We start from the raw sequence: 19,861 nt of genomic DNA on the forward strand, positions 1-19,861 counted from the left end.
TTTCCAGGGGAATTCTACCAAACACTTAAGGAAGAGTTAACACCTATTCTCTTGAAGGTGTTCCAAAAAATAGAAATGGAAGGAAAACTTCCAAACTCTATGAAGCCAGCATTACCTTGATTCCAAAACCAGACAGAGACCCCACTAAAAAGGAAAACTATAGACCCATTTCCCTGATGAACATGGATGCAAAATCCTCAACAAGATATTAGCCAACCGGCTCCAAAAATACATTAAGAAAATTATTCACCACGACCAAGTGGGATTTATACCTGGGATGCAGGGCTGGTTCAATATCTGCAAAACAATTAAAGTGATTCATCACATCAATGAAAGAAAGGACAAGAACCATATGATCCTCTCAATAGATGCCTAGAAAGCATTTGACAAAATACAGCAGCCTTTCTTGATAAAAACCCTCAAGAAAGTAGGGATAGAAGAAACATACCTCGAGATCATAAACGCCATATATGAATGACCCAACGCTAATATCATCCTTAATGGGGAAAAACTGAGAGCTTTCCCCCTAAGGTCAGGAAGGGATGTCCATTCTCGTCACTGTTATTCAACATAGTATTGGAAGTCAGCCTCTGCAATCAGACAACACAAATAAAAGGCATACAGATCGGCCAGGAGGAGGTCGAACTTTCACTCTTTGCAGATGACATGATACTCTATATGGAAAACCCAAAAGATTACACCAAAAAACTGCTAGAACTGATTCATGAATTCAGCCAAGTTGCAGGATATAAAATCAACGCACAGAAATCAGTTGCATTCCTATACACCAACAATGAAGTGACAGAAAGAGAAATCAAGGAATTGATCCCATTTACAGTTGCACAAAAAAACCATAAAGTACCTAGGAATAAATCTAACCAAAATCTATATGCTGAAAACTATAGAAAGCTTATGAAAGAAATTGAAGAAGACACAAAAAAAATGGAAAAAGATTCCATGCTCCTGGATAGGAAGAACAAATATTGTTAAAATGTCGATACTACCCAAATCAATCTACATATTCAATTCAATGCCTATCAAAATAACACCAGCATTCTTCACAGAGCTAGAACAAATAATCCTAAAATTTGTATGGAACCAGACAAGACCCCGAATAGCCAAAGCAATCTTGAAAAAGAAAACCAAAGCAGGAGACATCACAATCCCAGACTTCAAGCTATACTACAAAGCTGTAATCATCAAGACAGTATGGTACTGGCACAAGAACAGACACTCAGATCAATGGAACAGAATAGAGAACCCAGAAATGGACCCACAAATGTATGGCCAACTAATCTTTGACAAAGCAGGAAATAATATCCAATGGAATAAAGACAGTCTCTTCAGCAAGTGGTACTGGGAAAACCGGACAGCGACATGCAGAAGAATGAACCTGGACCTCTTTCTTACACCATACATAAAAATAAACCCAAAATGATTGAAAAACCTCAATATAAGACAGGAAGCCATCAAAATCCTCGAGACGAAAGCAGGCAAAAACCTCTTTGATCTTGGCCATACCAACTTCTTACTCAACATGTCTCCGGAGGCAAGGGAAACAAAAGCAAAAATGAACTACTATGACCTCATCAAAATAAAAAGCTTCTGCACAACAAGGAAACAATCAGCAAAACTGAAAGGCAACCGACAGAATGGGAGAGGATATTTGTAAATGACATATCAGATAAAGGGTTAGTATCCAAAATCTATAAAGAACATATCAAACTCAACACCCGAAGAACAAATAATCCAGTGAAGAAATTTGAATGGAATGGAAATGGATGGAATTGGAGAGTATATTGCTGAGTGAAATTAGTCAGAGAAAGACAAAAACCATATGACTTCACTCATATGAGGTCTTTAAGAGACAAAACAGATGAACATAAGGGAAGGGAAACAAAAATAACATAAAAACAGGGAGGGGTACAAAACATAAGAGACTCATAAATATGTAGAACAAACTGAGGTTTACGGGAGGGGTTGTGGGAGGGGAGATGGGCTAAATGGGTAAGGGGCACTAAGGAATCTACTCCTGAAATCATTGTTGCACCATATGCTAATTTGGATGTAAATTTTTAAAAATAAAAAATAAAATATTAATTAATTAATTAATTAATTAAAAAAAGAAAAAAATTGCTACCTTTCAAAGATGAAATAAGTCAACTATGAAAAATATGGAACAATATTATTTCATTATTACAAACTAATGATCTACCAAAGAGATTTTACATTTCTTATGTAATATATTTAAATATTGCTGTGCAAAAGACATAATTTGAGGATATGGTCTAAAAACCATTCTACATGAGCTTTAACATTTTGTAAAGGCATTACCTTATCTTGTGAGTGAAGAAGATGAAGGACATCGGCATACTTAAATCCTTCATTTTCTTGTAATTCATTCTGTAACAGATCATTCCCTAGGACAATGCATGCCAAGGAAAATGCCACTTCAACCTAAGTATGTAGAAATTAGTTTATTTTTCACTCATGGTTTATCAAATCACATATTTCATTATACAAACATTTATATGGGATATACTAATTCAACTGTGTAATTCATTGATTCCAATTCTCTAATAATAGAGTGGCATTTACAATGTCCGAAGCAATGTCCCTAGCAATTTTTAACAGCTGGGAAAATATCCTTCCTAAGTGTGCCATCACCAACACAAAGCTCCGTTTGAGAGGGGGTTGGGGAGCAACCAGAGCCAGCAGGAAATGTGAGGAGGTATTATCTTAAGTGCATAGTTGTATCCTTTCCACATCTAAAAAAGAATTTTTTTTTTTTTAAATCCTGGCCTGGAATAAAAAACTTTTGAACTGCTTGTTAGCTGTTGACCGTTGAATTCTAAGGCTTCAATGGAAGGCCTATCAATTAAGGAAAAAATTCCCAAGACCGGGAAATAGTCCTGAAGAATAGTTTTGCTCTAGTTCCAGGGTCATTTAATTCACATTCTGAAGCCTTTTAGGAGGATGTAAATGAACTTTGTTTATTTTCGGGACTCAAGATAAGTTTTTTAAGATTACATTATGCACTTCTATGAAAAATGTTATGAATTTGAAAAGCATGCTTATTATTTCAAAAGTATTTTGTTTACTATAGCATCTTATTTGAAGTATTGAAATGTATTGATGCTATGTTTTTAACAAGTTGAAGAACTCATTGAAAGCATATACTGAAATATGGATGGACACAATAAAAGTAAACTTTGTTTAAAACATGAAAATGCATGTTTTAAAATAAAAATGTATTTTTATGTGGCAAATTCCATGGTCTTATGAAATTTATTTGTACTTTGAAAGTCAGTGTAGTTTTTCATATAATTCAAGCCAAAAAATTGCAAAAATATGCTCCTTCCTTCTGTTTCCCTAATTAACTCCTATAATAGAATAATCTCTTTCATAACCAGAAAAGCTGCATAACTTCTAACATCTTTTCTTTTTTCTTTTTTTAATTTTTTTTTTTTAATGTTTATTTATTTTTGAGACTGAGAGAGACAGAGCACAAATGGGGGAGGGGCAGAGAGAGAGGGAGACACAGAATCGGAAGCAGGCTCCAGGCTCTGAGCCATCAGCCCAGAGCCCGACGCGGGGCTTGAACTCACAGACCTTGAGATCGTGACCTGAGCTGAAGTCGGACGCTTGACCGACTGAGCCACCCAGGCGCCCCCTAACATCTTTTCTGGTAACACCTTCCTTAAAAGAAACAATTCTGTATTTGCTTACATACTTCTGTTTTCTCATTTCCAACAGAACTCATACCTAATTTTGAAGAGAAAAATGTATTTTTTGTTGTTATAATTTCCTGCCTGGCCAACTCTAGATGTCATAAATCTCCAAAGGATTTGAATATATGCGAATGTCATTTTATTAAAGGCAGTTCACCAGAAGTGAATAGAAGAGTGAATGACTCTTAAATAACTTGTAAGATATCTGTAATGTTCACACTGGTAGAGGTAGGGCTGTTTTGATGGTTAACATTGACAGGAATCACTTAAATTTGAGAATTTTTGCTACATAAATCACATATCCTCATTATCCCCACCCAGTTTTAGCAATCAGTATCTGATGAAGTAGGGAAGAAATTCTGTGAATAACCAAATATCTGAGGAATAAAATTTTGATGAGTAAGGACACAAGACTTAATTATTTGAAAATTTAATATTTTAATAAAATTTACTTTATCTTTACTACTATATTTATAAAGCAACTCTTTTAAACTTTTAGGATAGGTTAAATTTTTCTAGTATACTTGTGAACTTGCATGAAGATACAGTTTATTCTCAGAAAGTCATATTTCTGTTAATTTTTACTGTATCAGAAAAAATATTAAAACCATTTATATACCTTAATGTTAGGAGAAGGGTGATTTCTCAGTAAATGAATAAGTACTGGAAAGGCATTTTCCTCTACAACAAATTGTTGACTGATGGGATTACTTGTATGGGCAACACCTATAAGAACATACATGTCAATAAGATAATATTTCTTTCTATCTTAGAAATGGTAAAGTCAAAAATAGCTTGGTGTATTTGGCTGATAAAGTGTTCTAGCATAATATGGTTAATAAGTTACAAAAGGAAATGCTGTGTCAACACTATTTTACCTGAATTAATTTTTTTTTTTAAGTAGGCACCACACCTTGCATGGAGCCCAATGTGGGACTCAGACTTATAAACCTGAGATCAAGACCTGAGCCGAGATCAAGAGTTGGATGCTTACCGGACTGAGCCACCCAGGTGCCCCTTGAGTTAATTTTTTTAAAAGGCAGAATGAATAAACATGGAAAAATTACTATTAGAAGTGTGGATGTTTTTCTAATAGTCACAAAACAAAGAAATAAGAATGCTAGACTATCAAGGAATAAGAGTATAATAGCTATCACTTTTTGAAGATTTTTATTTGCAAAGTACTTTACAGGTGCTATTGTATTCCATAAAAAATTATTTTTATAAAAATGACTAGAGTAAATCACCTGGTTAAAAATTCTAGATTCCTTAAATACACATACTAAAAAGATAACCTTACTGTCTCCTTTTATAACATAATACTTTAAATTGTAGGCCTAATTTCAATTTAAAAGTCATCTCTGTCTAGTGAACATGTATAAATAATTGTAATTCTTTTATTTTGCCATCAAAAATCACAACACATATACTGAGGGTTTATATACTTAAATGTAAATACAAGATCAGACCTGTCTTTGAACAATGAAGGAAGTCACCTACTTAATATCATCTGGGGAAGTTTGAAGGAACTGCAGGTAATAGAAAGAGCAAAGAACATGTTTGTTTCCTTGTCCCTAGTCCCCCACTGACCACCCAGGAATATACACAGACACTGATTACATGAATATTCTCCCTTCCTTCCTTCCTTCCTTCCTTCCTTCCTTCCTTCCTTCCTCCCTCCCTTTCTTTCTTTCTTTCTTTCTTTCTTTCTTTCTTTCTTTCTTTCTTTCTTTTAGAGAGACAGAGCCCACTTGTGAGCAGAGTAGGGGGGAAGGTAGAGGGAGGGAAAGAGGGTGAGAGAGAGAGAGAATGAGAGAGAGAGAATCTTAAGCAGGTTCCCCACCCAGCATGGCGCCTGATGCAGGGCTAGATCTCACAACCCTGAGATCATGACCTGAGCCGAAACCAAGAGTCAGACACTTAACTGACTTAGCCACCCAGGGGCCCCACATGAATAGTCTTGATTCAGCTAACAGATATTGAATGCCTAATGTACCAGGAATTGAGGTAGGAATTAGGACTAAAAAGAGAAATTAGAATGTCTGCCCCCAAGGAGTTTATAGGGGAAGCAACTATATACATGCGGTAAGTGCTTTAACAGAGGTTTAGAAAAATACACTGGAATCACAGAAAGGGGATTGCTCACTTCAGAGTAGGTGGAAAAGGAGTAAGCAGGGAGATTTCCCAGCGTTAAGGTGCTGTAGGTAGGTCCCCTCAGAATGAATAGCTTTAATAATAATGATTATGATAAAATGATGGTGGTGTGAAAAGAAGAATACCCTCAAATCTTTGAATTTTCACATGTTAATAATGAGATGAAACTCCATTAGGTTGGGAAAAGAACCACTATAAGAAGTAAGCTGAACAATTCTCACAGCTCACACAGGGCTAAGAATGGTTTGTGCTCTATGGCCAGAGTTCAGATACATCATAACTCAAGGGATTATACAAGGAATTGAGTCCTTGGAACTATATCATCCTAATGGTGGAGTTAAGTTAGTTCCAGAGTAAAGGCTACTCTAGACTTGTGCTAACAAAGCTTGAAAGCTAGCTGAAAAAGGATCAAACTGATCCCAAGTAAGATAATCACATGCCAGAACAGAACCTAACTGTTTACAGGAAGACCATAAAATCCAGCATCTATCAGTTTACAACTCACAATGTCCAGCATTCACTCAAAGTTTATTATGCATGACTTAAAAATAATACCTAAGATAAAATGTGTACAAAAACTGTGTATTGGAAACTAGGAATCATTGCTGAGATACATTAAAGAAGACCTAAGCAAGTAGAGAGATATGCTGTGTTTATGGATTGGGAGACTTTGAAACAACTTTGAAAAAGAATAGCAAAGTTGAAGGACTTATACTTCCTGCTTTCCAGATTTACTGTAAACTTCCAATGATTAAGACAGTGAGTGAGTATAGCATAAAGATAGACAAATATGTAAATAGAATGGAATAAAAAGTCCAGAAATAGACCCACAAAAATTCAGTGGAGGAAAAGATAATCTTTTCAATAAATGGGCTAAAGCAATTGGATAGCCATATGCAAAAAAAAATAATAAATGTCAGCCATATGCAAAAATTAACTTATATGGATCATACATCTAAACATAGAGGAGAACAGAAAGCCTTTATGATCTTGAGTTTGGCAGAGGTTTCTTAAAGAGAACACAAAACTTATGAACTAAAAAATTTTAAATATCAATAAACTGGACTTAATCAAAATTAAAAACTTTTGCTCTTCAAAGGACCCTGTTACAGGGGCACCTGTGTGACTCAGTTGGTTAAGCGTCTGATTTCAGCTCAGGTAATGATCTCGCAGTTCATGAGTTTGAGCCCTTGCTTCAGGCTCTCTGCTGTTAGTGCTATCAGTGCAGAGCCCGCTTCTGATCCTCTGTCTCCCTCGCTCTCTGCCCTTCCCCCATCTCACATATGCGCTCTCTCTCTCTCTCTCTCTCTCTCTCTCTCTCTCAAAAATGAACATTAAAAAAAATAAAAAAATAAAAAGACCCTGTCCCAAAAATGGAAGAACCCACCCAGACTGGGAAAAATATATGCTAAACATACATCTAACAGAGAATTTGTATCTAGAATATATAAGGAATGCTTACAACTCAATAAGACATCACAATTTTTAAAATGGGCAAGATATCTGAACAGACACTTTACCAAAGAGGATATACAAATGGCAAATGAGCACATGAAAAGATGTTCTGCATCACTAATCATTAGGGAAATGCAAGTTAAAACCACAATGAGATTTACTGCACACCCACTAACTACAATGGCTAAAATCCTAATAGTAAGTGATGGTGAGTATGTGAAGCTCCTGGATTCTCACACACTGCTAGGAGGAATGCAAAGTTAAAACACAATGTTGAAAAACCATCTGGCAGTTTAAAAGTTAAACAAACACCTCCCATATGATCCAGCAATCCTACTTTTAGGTGTTTACCCCCCAAAGATGAAAATATTTGTGTCTGTACAAAAACTTAAACACAAATGTTCATAGCAGTTTTATTTACAATAGCAAGAAACTGTAAACAATCTAAATGTCCATCAATGGGTGCATGGATAAACAAATCACAGAATATCCATTTGTATTAATCAGGATTTTCCAGAAAAACAGAACCAACAAGATATGTATGTAGGTAGTTAGGTAGGTAGGTAATAAGTATGTATATCATAAGGCATAAAATTATCCATCATACCATACAATGGAATACTACTCAGCATTATAAAAGTGAACTATTGATATACAAAACAATATGCATAAATATCAAAATAACTGTTGAGTGAAAGAAGCAAGAAAAAAAGTATACCTGTATATCCATCTACATAAAATTCTAGAAAATACCAACTAATCTATAATGATAGAAAACAGATCAGTGGTTCTCTGGGAATGGGAGTATAAAGAGGGAGGGATTACAAAGGTACACAATGAAACCATTGGGGGTGATGGTTATGTTCATTTATTTGATTGTGGTGATGGATATACAGCTGAAAGCATATGTCAAAATTCATCAAATTGTACAGTTTAATGTATTTTTTAAGTTTATTTATTTTGAGACAGAGAGCATGCACAGGGGAAGGGCAGAGAGAGGGAAGAAGAATCCTAAGCAGTCTCTGTGCTGACAGCACGGAGCCTGATGTGGCATTCAATCTCACAAATTGTGAGATCATGACCTGAGTCAAAATCAAGAGTCATATGCTTAACCAACTGAGCCACCCAGACACCCCCAGTTGAATGTATGTTTATATTTTATGCTATTATATATTTTATTTAAATATTTTATTGTATGTAAATTATGTCAGTAAGTCTTTAAACACCCACATTTAAATTTTTCTAGGTATGTAAAGAAGTAGGAAAATATGGTTCATAATCAAGAAAAAAAAATCAACCAATAGAAAGAGACCCAGAGATTATATAGATGCTAGAACTAGTTACAGAGAAGTTAAAACAGCCATTTTAAATATGTTACATATGTTCAAGACCATAGAAGAAAACATGAACATGATAAGGAAGAAAAAAGAAGGTGTGTGTGTGTGTGTATAACCAGTCTAAACTAGTAAATTTGAAATGAGTTTTCTTCTGTAGTTCTACTGGAGAATCCTGTCTATGGCAAATGTAGACAGCTTTGAAGTGAACTAATGAGAAGCAATTGCACATGCGCGCACACACACAAGGTATCTTTGTATATATGTTATCATCTATTAAAATTTTAGAAAGATCTATAATTTATACCAGAGGTTTGGACTGAAAAAAGGCACATTATTTTGTCTGACTGATTGCCTTGGAGTTTAATGAATTTCTGCAAGGTAGTTTTTTCAAGTAAGGAGAAACAAATCTTTTTGGAACCAATTCCTACATTCTTCATTCAGCTAGACTATTTTTTGAGGAAATACAATCAACTAGAAAAAAAAAAAAGGGCTTTTTTTCTTATCTATAAGAAACAGTCTACAGTCAGCCCCACACATTCATGAAGGTCAGCAAAGAACCCAAATTTTTTATTTTTGGTTGATCAACCACTGACAGCACTTTTACAGATATCCCAAAAAGTTAACTCCTTTGCAATCAAAGGAACAACTAGACCTACTGGCCACTTTATAAAGAAAGAATCATTATGGAAAAAGACTGGAATTGAAAAATGTGCCCCAACATTAAAAATCCGTATAAAACATACAGTTCTTGAGATTCAAAAGAAGAAATGTTTTCCTCTTACACTCAAAAAAAAAAAAAAAAAATGAGATTCTTTTAACTCAAAATAGCCAAGGATCATTGTTCTCATTACCCTTTATAACCAGAGTTAAAGGGAAAAATGGATATAAAATTATTAATTATACCACTTTTACTCGTTAAGGTCTTGGAGAAATAAAAAAAATGGTAATCCTTGAATAAATTAAATATGATTTAAGGCTCTATCAATGGGGACAGAGAGGAAGGGAAGAATCTTATTGATATTTTAAAAATTGAGGAAATAATTACAAACCAATACAAATGGACCCCACTGCTCTGATGACACTCAGAAGTGTGCCTTCAGCTATTTTATTGATCCTTAGTAAGCGAACCAATGGTGCAATTCCATTTCCTTCACATATTTGATTTTGATGCATCCTGCTGTCCTTACTTAGAGCTATGACTGCTTCACCTCCTGGTAAAGAAAAGCAAGAAACACGTCCGACACTTCAGTGTGCTGCTTTACATTGTGCAAATGGATGCATAGAAAAGAACTCACCAACATACTGCATTTTAGCTGATGGTGACAAAAGCATATTTATTATAAAGTTGTATCCAATCTGTTCTGCCATATACTTCTGTTGTTTCAGGGTTTGTCCTGCCAAGGCCCAAAGGGCTACAGCTCCTTGTTCCTTAACATCTATTTGAAATGCCTATTAAAAAAATATATTCCATTCTTTCAATGAGCATTGATTGAACACTGTAGGAATGTTTTATAAAATGTTTATTCTAGAATTGGTTTTAGTTTTCTTTTCACTTTACAAAATTCAATATTGAATATTTTGTCTAAGAAAAATGACAAGTAATCATAAAAATTCCTACCTTGAGGAGTTTTAAAAGATATTTACTTAATGATTTTTCCAGAAATTCTCTCTGTATACATGGGTTGTAACTCGCCAGTGATTCCACAGCCATTGCACCCTTCACTTGGACACTAAGGTGTTTCCGTTTAAAAAGGGCCACAAGAGGAGGAATGGCTCCCTCTGAAGCCATAGCGTTCTGAACTTCCCTGTTGTCACGTGCCACCTCAGCAATCGTTGCACAAGATACAGCCTTCAACACATCTTCAAATCAATCCAAGGAACAGTTAAATAAATCTTTTAAAAATATTTTAAAAATGCAACTTATCATTGGATTCTCATAGAATCAAACTTATAGAGTGTGTAAAAATTTAGAAAATAAAGAAAAATAGAAATAAAACCATCCAGATTCTCACCACCCAAACACAAATATTTTGTTTAATCTCATTCACTTTTATTTTTTTAAAAAAAGCCTACTTATTTATTCTGAGAGAGAGAGAGAAAGAGAGAGAGAGAGAGCAGGGGAGGGGCAGAGAGAGTTTGATATGGGGATCGAACTCACAAACCCTGAGATCATGACCTGAGCAGAGTTCAAGAGTTGGACACTTAACCAACTGAGCCACCCAGGTGCCCTATTCTCATTCACTTTTTAAGTGAAAAGACATATTCAAATAATGTTCTGGACATATTTTATATAGTTGTACTATAAGCACAATATCCTGCATTTTAATTTACAAGTAAAACATGTTCCCTTTCTTTATGAACATCGTCTCCCAAATATTCATTAATGAATGTATTACATTTCCTTAGCCATTCACATTTTTTTAAGTTTATTTATTTATTTTGAGAGAGAACAAGTGTGAATGGGAGAGGGGCAGAGAGAAAGGAAGAGAGACAATCCCAAGCAGGCTCCTGACTGATAGCACATGGCTCAATCCTATGAACCATGAACCAAAATCAAGAGCCGGACCCCTAACTGACTGAGCCAGTCAGGCACACTGAGTGGTAGGAAAGCCTCACATTAAAAAAAAAAAAAAAAAAAAAAAAAAAAAAAAAAAAAAAAAAAAAAAAAAAAAAACATGGTGTTTCCAACTTTTCACTGTTTTAAACAATGTTTAGGAGAAATGTTGGCACATAAGGTATTTTTCCTTCCTGTTTCTTCCCTTAGTATAGTGTCCCAGGAATTCCTGGAGTAATTTAATATATCACATTAAATTACTTTCCAAAATTGACCATTGCATCTTAGCCTTTCATAATCAGAGTATGAGCGTTTCAATGTTGCTTTATCTTTTTAAATATAGATATTATCATTAAGAATAAATACATAAATTTAGCTAATTTGGTAGGCAAAAAATTGTATCTCCTATTTCATATTTTTGGTTACTGGTGAGACTACACAATTTCATATATGCTTTTTAACCAGTTGTACTTGTTCTCTTTAAAACTTACAGGAAAGTTTCAAGAATAAATCTGAGAACTCTCTCAAGATTTAGCAACAATTGATAGACATCCATCATTTTTTTAACTTTTTTTTTACTTTCTGTCACAGTATGTTTCAGACTCACCAATTCCTGCTCTGCTCTACCCCTGAAATAAACCATTTTTCCAAGAAGTTCTGGTTCCTTTTAATGAGGAATGGTACTTAGAAATCAAGATTTGAGTACTAGATGTGTTCATTGCTACTTAAGTATCATTTCTTCTAGACTCTTACTAGACAAGATTAGGAAAATGTATGTATTTCCAATGTTCCAATTCCAATCCAACCTCACAGGATTCTTTATTGCCTTCCTACATTCTTACAGTTCTTTTCACAGTGAGAACCCAAAACTATCAACATATTTATTCACATGTTCATTTCTACAATACTTTTAATACTTTAACAGTTCAGAGCTGTTTCATCTATATCACTATGAAATACAAATCCACTAAGAAGAATTCAAGATATGTTTGCAGGTTTTTTTTATTCCCCTAGACTGAGGCTATATAGTGAAGTGCTATGTCAAAATTCACTTGTATTCATTTTTTCTTCTTTTAAAATCTTTATGTCATCAATTTGAAATACAGTTGATTCTGTTTGGTTTCAATTTTAGTTTCCCCCTGGTAGACTTATAGATCCAGTGTGTGTGTGTGTGTGTGTGTGTGTGTGTGTGTGTGTGTGTGTTTTAATACGTAAGACATATGTTTCAAAAAGTCAAAAAATGTACAGAAGTCATTTTTGTATCCAAACAGGCAGATTCAATCCAGCATTTGTTCTTTCATAGACTATTTGGGTTAGTTTTCTCTCTCTAGCAAGCCCTTATTGTTCATATCAATTTATATATATCACTTATATCAAATATATTAACTTTTTGCTATGAATATTTTCATCATTCAGTCATTTGTTTTTTCAGCAAATACTTTATTGAGGAACTACTATATGCCAGGCACTGTCCTAGGCACTGGGAAACAGTGATGAACCAACAAGACAAAAGTTCTTGACCTTGTGGAGCAAGCCAAAAGCCAGAAGTATGAAATATCAATAGGTTCCATACTACTTTACAGTAAAATAAGACAGGAAGGGAGTGATAGGAAGATCATTTCCCTTTGGAGTTGGAAGGTTAGGACTTACAGACTATGATAGAAAGTTGAACTTTATCCTAGGTGACAAAGAGCTAGGGAATGACTTAAAGGAAGGTAAAGAGGGACAGGTGGCTCAGTCAATCAGTTAAGTGTCAGACTCTTGGTTTCAGCTCAGCTCATGATCTTACAGTTTCATGAGTTCGAGCCCCATATCAGGCTCTGTGCTGATGATGTGGAGCCTGCTTAGGATTCTCTGTGTTCCTCTCTCTCTCTGCCCCTCCCCCACTCATGCTGTCTCTCAAAATAAATAAATAAACTTAAAAAAAAATAAAGGAGGGAAAAGATATGATCAATTTGCATTTTACATACATCACTCTAGTAACACTTGGAATGTTGTTAAGCCCAATAGGTTATAAAATTAAGAGAATGTGGGGGGATCATTCTTTCTCTTACCCCTTACTGCTATGTCAGTTCAAAAAGTGGAAATTACTTCTCTCACATCCCACTCAGGCATGTTACTCATTTCCCCCATAAAAGGAATAGTGAGTTACATAATTTCTTAACTTGGAAAATGAGTCATTGCAAATGCATGCCTTGGGTTCTTTTGGGCACTGTTTTTATTTGTTTGCTATTTTCTCAAAGCAAGCAATAAGGCTAAAGTTTTGATCTCTATTTGATTCCTGTGTTTATTATCAATTCTTCTAAAGGAAGAAGGGCTGTTTTAGCTCCTCAATAATCCAAACTAGCTCTAAAGCTCAGAGGAGAGGTCAGGGATTTGGATACAGGACTAGAAAGAATAGATTCTAACCATAACAAAATTCTGAAGAGTAAATAGAATTGCTTGAGAGAATGTGCTGTGTGAAAAAAGAAAAGAGAAAAGAAAAAAAAGAAAAGAAAAAGGAAAAGCAGCAAACCAAGAACAGATGCCCAAGGAACTCCCAACTTTAACAGTTAGGTGCAAGAAGAGGTGCCTGGATGGCTCAGTTAAGTGTCTGACTTTGGCTCAAGTCATGATCTCATGAATTCGTGGGTTCAAGCCCCCCGTCTGGCTCTGTGCTGACAGCTTGGAGCCTGGAGCCTGCTTCAGATTGTCTGTCTCCCTCTCTCTCTGCCCCACCCCGCACCCCCACTCGTGCTCTGTCTCCCTCAAAAATAATAAGTAAACATTTTTAAAATATTTTAAAAAAAGAGGTGCAAGAGGCTTAATGGTAGAGGAAATCTTTATCTAAAACTCTTGCAAACAGAATTCCGAAATTTTCAGATTTTAGAAGATAATGAGTGCATATATTATGTATTATATAACATCCGGGAGAGTCTGGAGAAAACATTTCTGCAGTGAAATGTGTGAATAATCATTCTAAGAAGGATGAGGTGCTCTTTAAGTTTTGCTCAGATAGTTGGCAGTTGAAAAGTATTTTGTATACTTTCTGTTACATATTTCAATTGCCATGGTGGCCTTATAGCACAGAACAGGAAAACTGTGTGCCACAGAAAAGATGAAATCTGACACATTGTAGGAATGAGAATATGCATGGAGGCACACGCATATGTGGAAGAGTGTGAAATAAGCAGCTAAAGATGGGTGAAGCAAAGGCTTAAAACAAACCAAACTCAGCAAAGGTTGAGGAACTCCTGGAGGTAGGGGTCAAGACTAAGGAGATGTTAATGAATCCATAGTCTCAAGAAACTGCATGTGACTCCGCTTTGGGGCCATTTTACTTTAATGCATGAGATCTTAGAGTGGTTGAGAATGTTTAAGAGGATATTGGAATTAACAAAATTCCTTTGTGATCCCCTACAGCTTACCAAAACAGCTAACGGTCAGGAGAATTACTTGTTGAAGCACTAAAATTATAAATGAAGTACTTATAAGTTATAAACAAAGAGAAAAAATAATTTCCTTTTTTCCCCAAAAATTATCTTCCTTGGAATGAGGAGATAATATAGATTATAGTGTAGGATGAATTACTTTCATTTAGATAAGGCAAGAGCACCAAAAGAAACAATTTCAACAATTTATTTCTATAGGTTTCTTTCATGAATGTATTTATTATTCATTCAAATTCTCTCTACAGTTTGTGCTTTGTTCTAGCATCTGGGGTTGGGAAGATGAAAAAGGATAGGGAAAAGGTAGTCCCTGTATTTAAAGTTTAGGTGATAAAACAGAATAAACTAAAGAGTAATTATAAACAAGTAGAAATTCTATGGCTAAAATATGCATAAAAGCTGGCTCTCTTTAATGCTATTCTTTTTTAAATTGAAGTATAATTGGCATACCATGTTATATTAGTTGCAGATGTACAACATAGTGCATAGTGATTGGATGATTCTATACATAATCTCTAATGCTATTCTTAAAAATGATAAAGTAAAGCATAGTTACTGATGGAGGGCAAGCTGATGACCTTAGGAATTTGTGATGAAGGGAAAGGACTTTCAAATGATTTCCATATATGAGAGAGGTTCTTAGAAGATGATAATTCCTTAACTTTGAAGCTCTAAAGTAAAAGAAAGTCTTCTGCAACAACCCCTTTATCCATTTTCTTCTCCATTCTTTCTTCCCTTTATCCATATTTTTTTTTTCTGTATTTACTCCTAGAGAACTAGACCAGAAAGATGATAAACTAAGCAGGAAGACAAACGGGCAAGCTTGGCAGACAGTCTCTCCTTTGCTATCCTGTCCGCCACTCCTTTATGGTGTATTCAATAAACTTTTTTTTAAAGAGCTTTTTAAAGTTTATTTATTTTGAGAGAGACAGAGAGAGAGAGAGAGAGAGCAAGTGGGGAAGTGGCAGAGAGAGAGGGAGAGACAGAATCCCAAGCAGGTTCGGCACTGTCCGCACAGAGCCCCATGTGGGGCTCAAACTCACACACTGCGATTATGACCTGAGCCAAGATCAAGAGTCAGATGCTTAACCAGCTAAGCCACCCAGGCTCCCCAAGAAGCTCTATTTCCTTTAAAAAAAAAAAAAAAAAAAAAGGACAAGGTTATCCCCGATTTTTTATCCCCTCAAATTTGGGTAAAACCATGGATTTGAAGCTTACCCTGTTATGTGTATGCTCACTGGAATGAGATAATACTTATGGAACCTAAGAGATCATTTGCAGTACCTGCAAGAGTACCTGCAGTACATCATAGCCTGTGATGTTCTTAGAACTGATATGTACTTCAGAGTCTGATAATTAGCTTAAAGACATGATGACTTTGAATTTTGATACCAATATCTCACAGAAAACCTGAAGTTTTTGTTGTAACTTATAAAATGTTCCAATGATCAATATATGTATTATTCATACAAGGAGTCATCTACTCAAGTCCCTGGGCATATTAACTGCATGATTTTCATTATTTATGCCAGTATTTCCATTTATAGAGAAATCAAGTTAAAGTTTTTTTTTTATAAAAACTATACCTTTGAGAGTCAATTCCTTTTATAAATTTGGTGTTTGAATTTGAGTGTTTGAGATGTTTAGTTTATATTATATATGTCTGGATGCACTCTAAGATAACAGGACATGTCTTCATATAAGGCAAGTCCAACCTGTATTTGCTTCACTCAGTATATCCAGCCACTTAATATAGAAATCGAGGCTCACCTGAATCTGAACTCAGAAATGTGATAAGATATTGGATGCCTTTATGGTCTCTCACTGCTCTTTGATTTTGTTCATTTCCCATACATAATACCCGTATACAGTTCATTACATTTACTAGCACATTTTCTATGTTTAACTTCAAGAGACTTATCAGAGCTGGGATTCCATTCTAAAGATAAGGAAACAAAAAATTAATTACAATAGAATTATTTAAGATTTATGCAATCTTTATTTAAAAACATAAGTCTATAATCTTTCTTGCTATAAATATCTGCTTACATAGGAGAGAATGGTTGCCCATAAACAAATGTCTCTACTGGCATGTCACATTAAATGACAGTTAACTCTGAGCATAAAATATTCTCCTCTACAGCAAAATAAGTTAAGGCTACAAGTTCACTGTAACATTTAATAAATGTCTAAAAAGTAAAGCAATTGAGTAAGATCAACTAAATACACTGCCAATTTGGAAACATTTGCCATTGTAAACATTGTGCTGGTAATTGGTAATTATATTTGTGCAACACAAAATATTTTTAAATATAAATTCCTAATTTTAAATGGAATAAAGGTGGCATTTCGCTCTACTAACAGAAATAATGCAAGAATACTAAGGAAGATAAACAGAAATGTAACCTCATTTTCAATAAAGTTAGGAGACATCTGTAATATTGAGCCACAATAAGTTTGTGTGAATTACCAGCAAGAATTAGAGAGATCTCCCATGGCCACTGTCCATAGGAAATGCTGGCAGACCACAGTTGTCCAAAATGAGAGCCTTTACCTTGAGGGGCAGAAAAAGAAATACACAATTCCCTGTCTGAAATAATAGGAATGGGTATATACAGGATGGAAGCAGGCTCTTTCCTGGGTCAATTTGGCATAATGTTTCAAAAATGAAGGAAGGCAAGGATTGACAAGGAATCATACTGACAAGGTATGTTTGGAAGAAGTAGACTCTCGGTGAGGTAAAAAGGAAGAGATGGACTCCGCATTGTGGAGGAAATAGAGTCTTACATTGTGAGGTACTATGCACCAGTCTCTGTTGGCTTAGGGAAAAGTAAAGCTGGAAGAACCCATGCATACAACTCTGTGGCATAAGTCGTATGCTTGCTAGCCTAGAACTGGACCTTTTCCCACATATACTTCCTGCAAGTAGCAGGACGAGAAAGAACTTACCTAATTCAAAGATGAGTAATGATCAAAACAGAACTAGAACAGCATCTGTCCAAATATATTTAAGAAAAAAAGTAGAAAAACTTATGACAAATGGATAATGTTCATCAAAAAAAATATTTCCACAAAAATAGATGAGATTTTAACTTAATGTGGTACATTATTATCAATGAAAAAATTAATGAAACAATCACTTCTATAAAACAAGAGTGCACAGGAGATACATCAGAGCTCAGGGAAGATATTTTTGAAATAGGGGAGAAGAAATGGGAGCTGGAAAAGCTCAGGAAAGATGTGGAGAAATATAAAAGCCAAATTGTAATCCACACAAAAATAAACAATGCTGAAAAACATAGCAAGGGACAAGGACAGGATTAAGAAAAAAAATGAAATAAAATGAAACAATGAGTGGAAAAGGACGAGAGAAAAAATGATAGCTATGTAAGGCAGGAAAAGGTAATATAATATGCAAATAACTAGTGTTCCCAAAGAGAGCTGGTCATTTAATTCAGGCAAATAAATGCAATGGTCAGTATTTGACTTTCACCTTACAATAGCTTTGACACTGTTGATCATTCTTTCCTCTTTGAAACACTTTCTTCATTTGGCTGATACAGATTCTTCACGTTTCTTCCTACCTTGTTGGCCATTCCTTCTTAGTCTCCTTTGAGGTCCCTCCATATCTTTCAACTTTCCCACAGATCCTGGTGAACTTAACTTTCAAAATATAATACAGAGTGTAGGGGCGATTGGGTGGCTCAGTTGGTTGGGCGTCCGACTTTGCTCAAGTCATGATTTCACAGCTCTTGGGTTCAAGCCCCGCATTGGGATCTGTGCTGACAGCTCAGAGTCTGGAGCCTGCTTCAGATTCTGTCTCTCTCTCTCTCTCTCTCTCTGCCCCTCCCCTGCTCACACTCTGTCTCTCTCTCTCTCTCAAAAATAAATAAACATTAAAAAATATATAATACAGAATGTGATCACTTCTCACCATTTTCACTATTATTACCCTGGTTCAAGACACCTTTATCTGTCATCTGGATTACTATAATAGCTTTGAATTAGTCTTGACACATCCACTCTTGCCCACCTATTTCAATAGAGGGTAGATCTAAATCTCTTCATGGAACTTCCCAGAACAAAATCATTCAATGGCTTAACATACTCAGAACAAAAGCACGGTGTCTGGCAGTTGCCCACACAACCGTGATGTGGCCCACCATTACCCAACCCAGCTGAGCATCTCCTGTATCTCTCCCCTCAGCTACTTTTGGTTTCTTGTTGCTCCTTGAACATACCAGGCACATTCCAACTTCCATTAACTTTGCACTTGTTTCCTCAGCCTAGAATACTCTTTCCAGCAGAAAAACATGACACACTTTCTCATCTACTTTAAGTCTGCACTCAAATGCAAATACTTATTGAAGTATTTTTCACCACGCTCCCCTCTCCCCTTTCTCTGCTTTATTGCCCCCCTTATCACTTATTTTCACCTAACGTATATGTTTGTTTTATTTGCTTTGCTCATGGTCTTGCTACTCCCAAGTAGAATACAATTTCCATGAAACTGGGGTTTTATTTGTTTTGTTCACTGTTATAACCCCAACATCTAGAATAGAATCTGCCATCTAATAAACTTACAAAAAGTCCTCATGTGAATGGACTAAAAGAATATTACAGAAAAAAATACTTAAAGATATGAATTCAGGAAAGCATTCTAAAAATAAAAGAAGATGAATATACATGTTGAAAAGTTATACCAAGTCCCAGGAAATACAGGTAATGAATGTTGACATGTAAATCCTGCACTTTAAAGATAAAAAGAGAAGGAAAACACTGACCACACAATAGATTAAAGTTAAAAAGATAGTAATAACAAACTATGACAGAACTAAGATTAAACATGTCATGTCAATGAGTATAAATGAGCTCAATACATACACTCAACACAAAGTGAGTGGCAAAGCATAACCTAAATATGCTGATTCAAGGGACACATTTATCCCAATTCTGGGTAATTATTAGATTAACCGGAGATTATAAATTCTAAATAAGTAAAGACTAACTCTAGAGGTGAGTCTGGGGTGTCTATATTTCCAATATATTTCCCAAAGATAACAAACCAACCAACAGGAAATGACTCAGAAAAGTTAAAAAGGATGGGCAGAGCCAAATTAAACATCAGAGTGCAAAGGAAACATCACAAACATAATTCTGGACAATATAGAATTCAGGGAAAAAGTATTACACTCAACAAAA

At 35.2% G+C, this 19,861-nt stretch overlaps 2 protein-coding genes across 4 annotated transcripts in view; one reads left to right on the plus strand and one right to left on the minus strand.

The window, feature by feature from the left end:
• Positions 1-4,797, plus strand: part of OSGEPL1 (O-sialoglycoprotein endopeptidase like 1) — a 31,808-nt gene extending 27,011 nt beyond the window's left edge. The window contains exon 9 of the mRNA XM_060622364.3: positions 4,633-4,797. The gene's annotated coding sequence lies outside the window, so the exon portion shown is untranslated. The remainder of the gene's footprint in view (positions 1-4,632) is intronic.
• ANKAR (ankyrin and armadillo repeat containing) overlaps positions 1-19,861 on the minus strand; it is a 72,278-nt gene that overhangs the window by 14,200 nt on the left and 38,217 nt on the right. For all 3 annotated transcript variants that reach the window (XM_060622354.3, XM_060622351.3, XM_060622352.3), the window contains 6 exons: positions 16,430-16,598; positions 10,296-10,537; positions 9,973-10,126; positions 9,727-9,888; positions 4,351-4,457; positions 2,335-2,457 (listed from right to left, as the gene is read on the minus strand). In XM_060622354.3, the coding sequence (XP_060478337.1) occupies positions 2,335-2,457; positions 4,351-4,457; positions 9,727-9,888; positions 9,973-10,126; positions 10,296-10,537; positions 16,430-16,598 (957 nt within the window). The remainder of the gene's footprint in view (positions 1-2,334; positions 2,458-4,350; positions 4,458-9,726; positions 9,889-9,972; positions 10,127-10,295; positions 10,538-16,429; positions 16,599-19,861) is intronic.

The sequence above is a fragment of the Panthera onca genome, chromosome C1 (assembly GCF_046562875.1).
Source record: "Panthera onca isolate mPanOnc1 chromosome C1, mPanOnc1 haplotype 2, whole genome shotgun sequence".
Taxonomy (NCBI): domain Eukaryota; kingdom Metazoa; phylum Chordata; class Mammalia; order Carnivora; family Felidae; genus Panthera; species Panthera onca.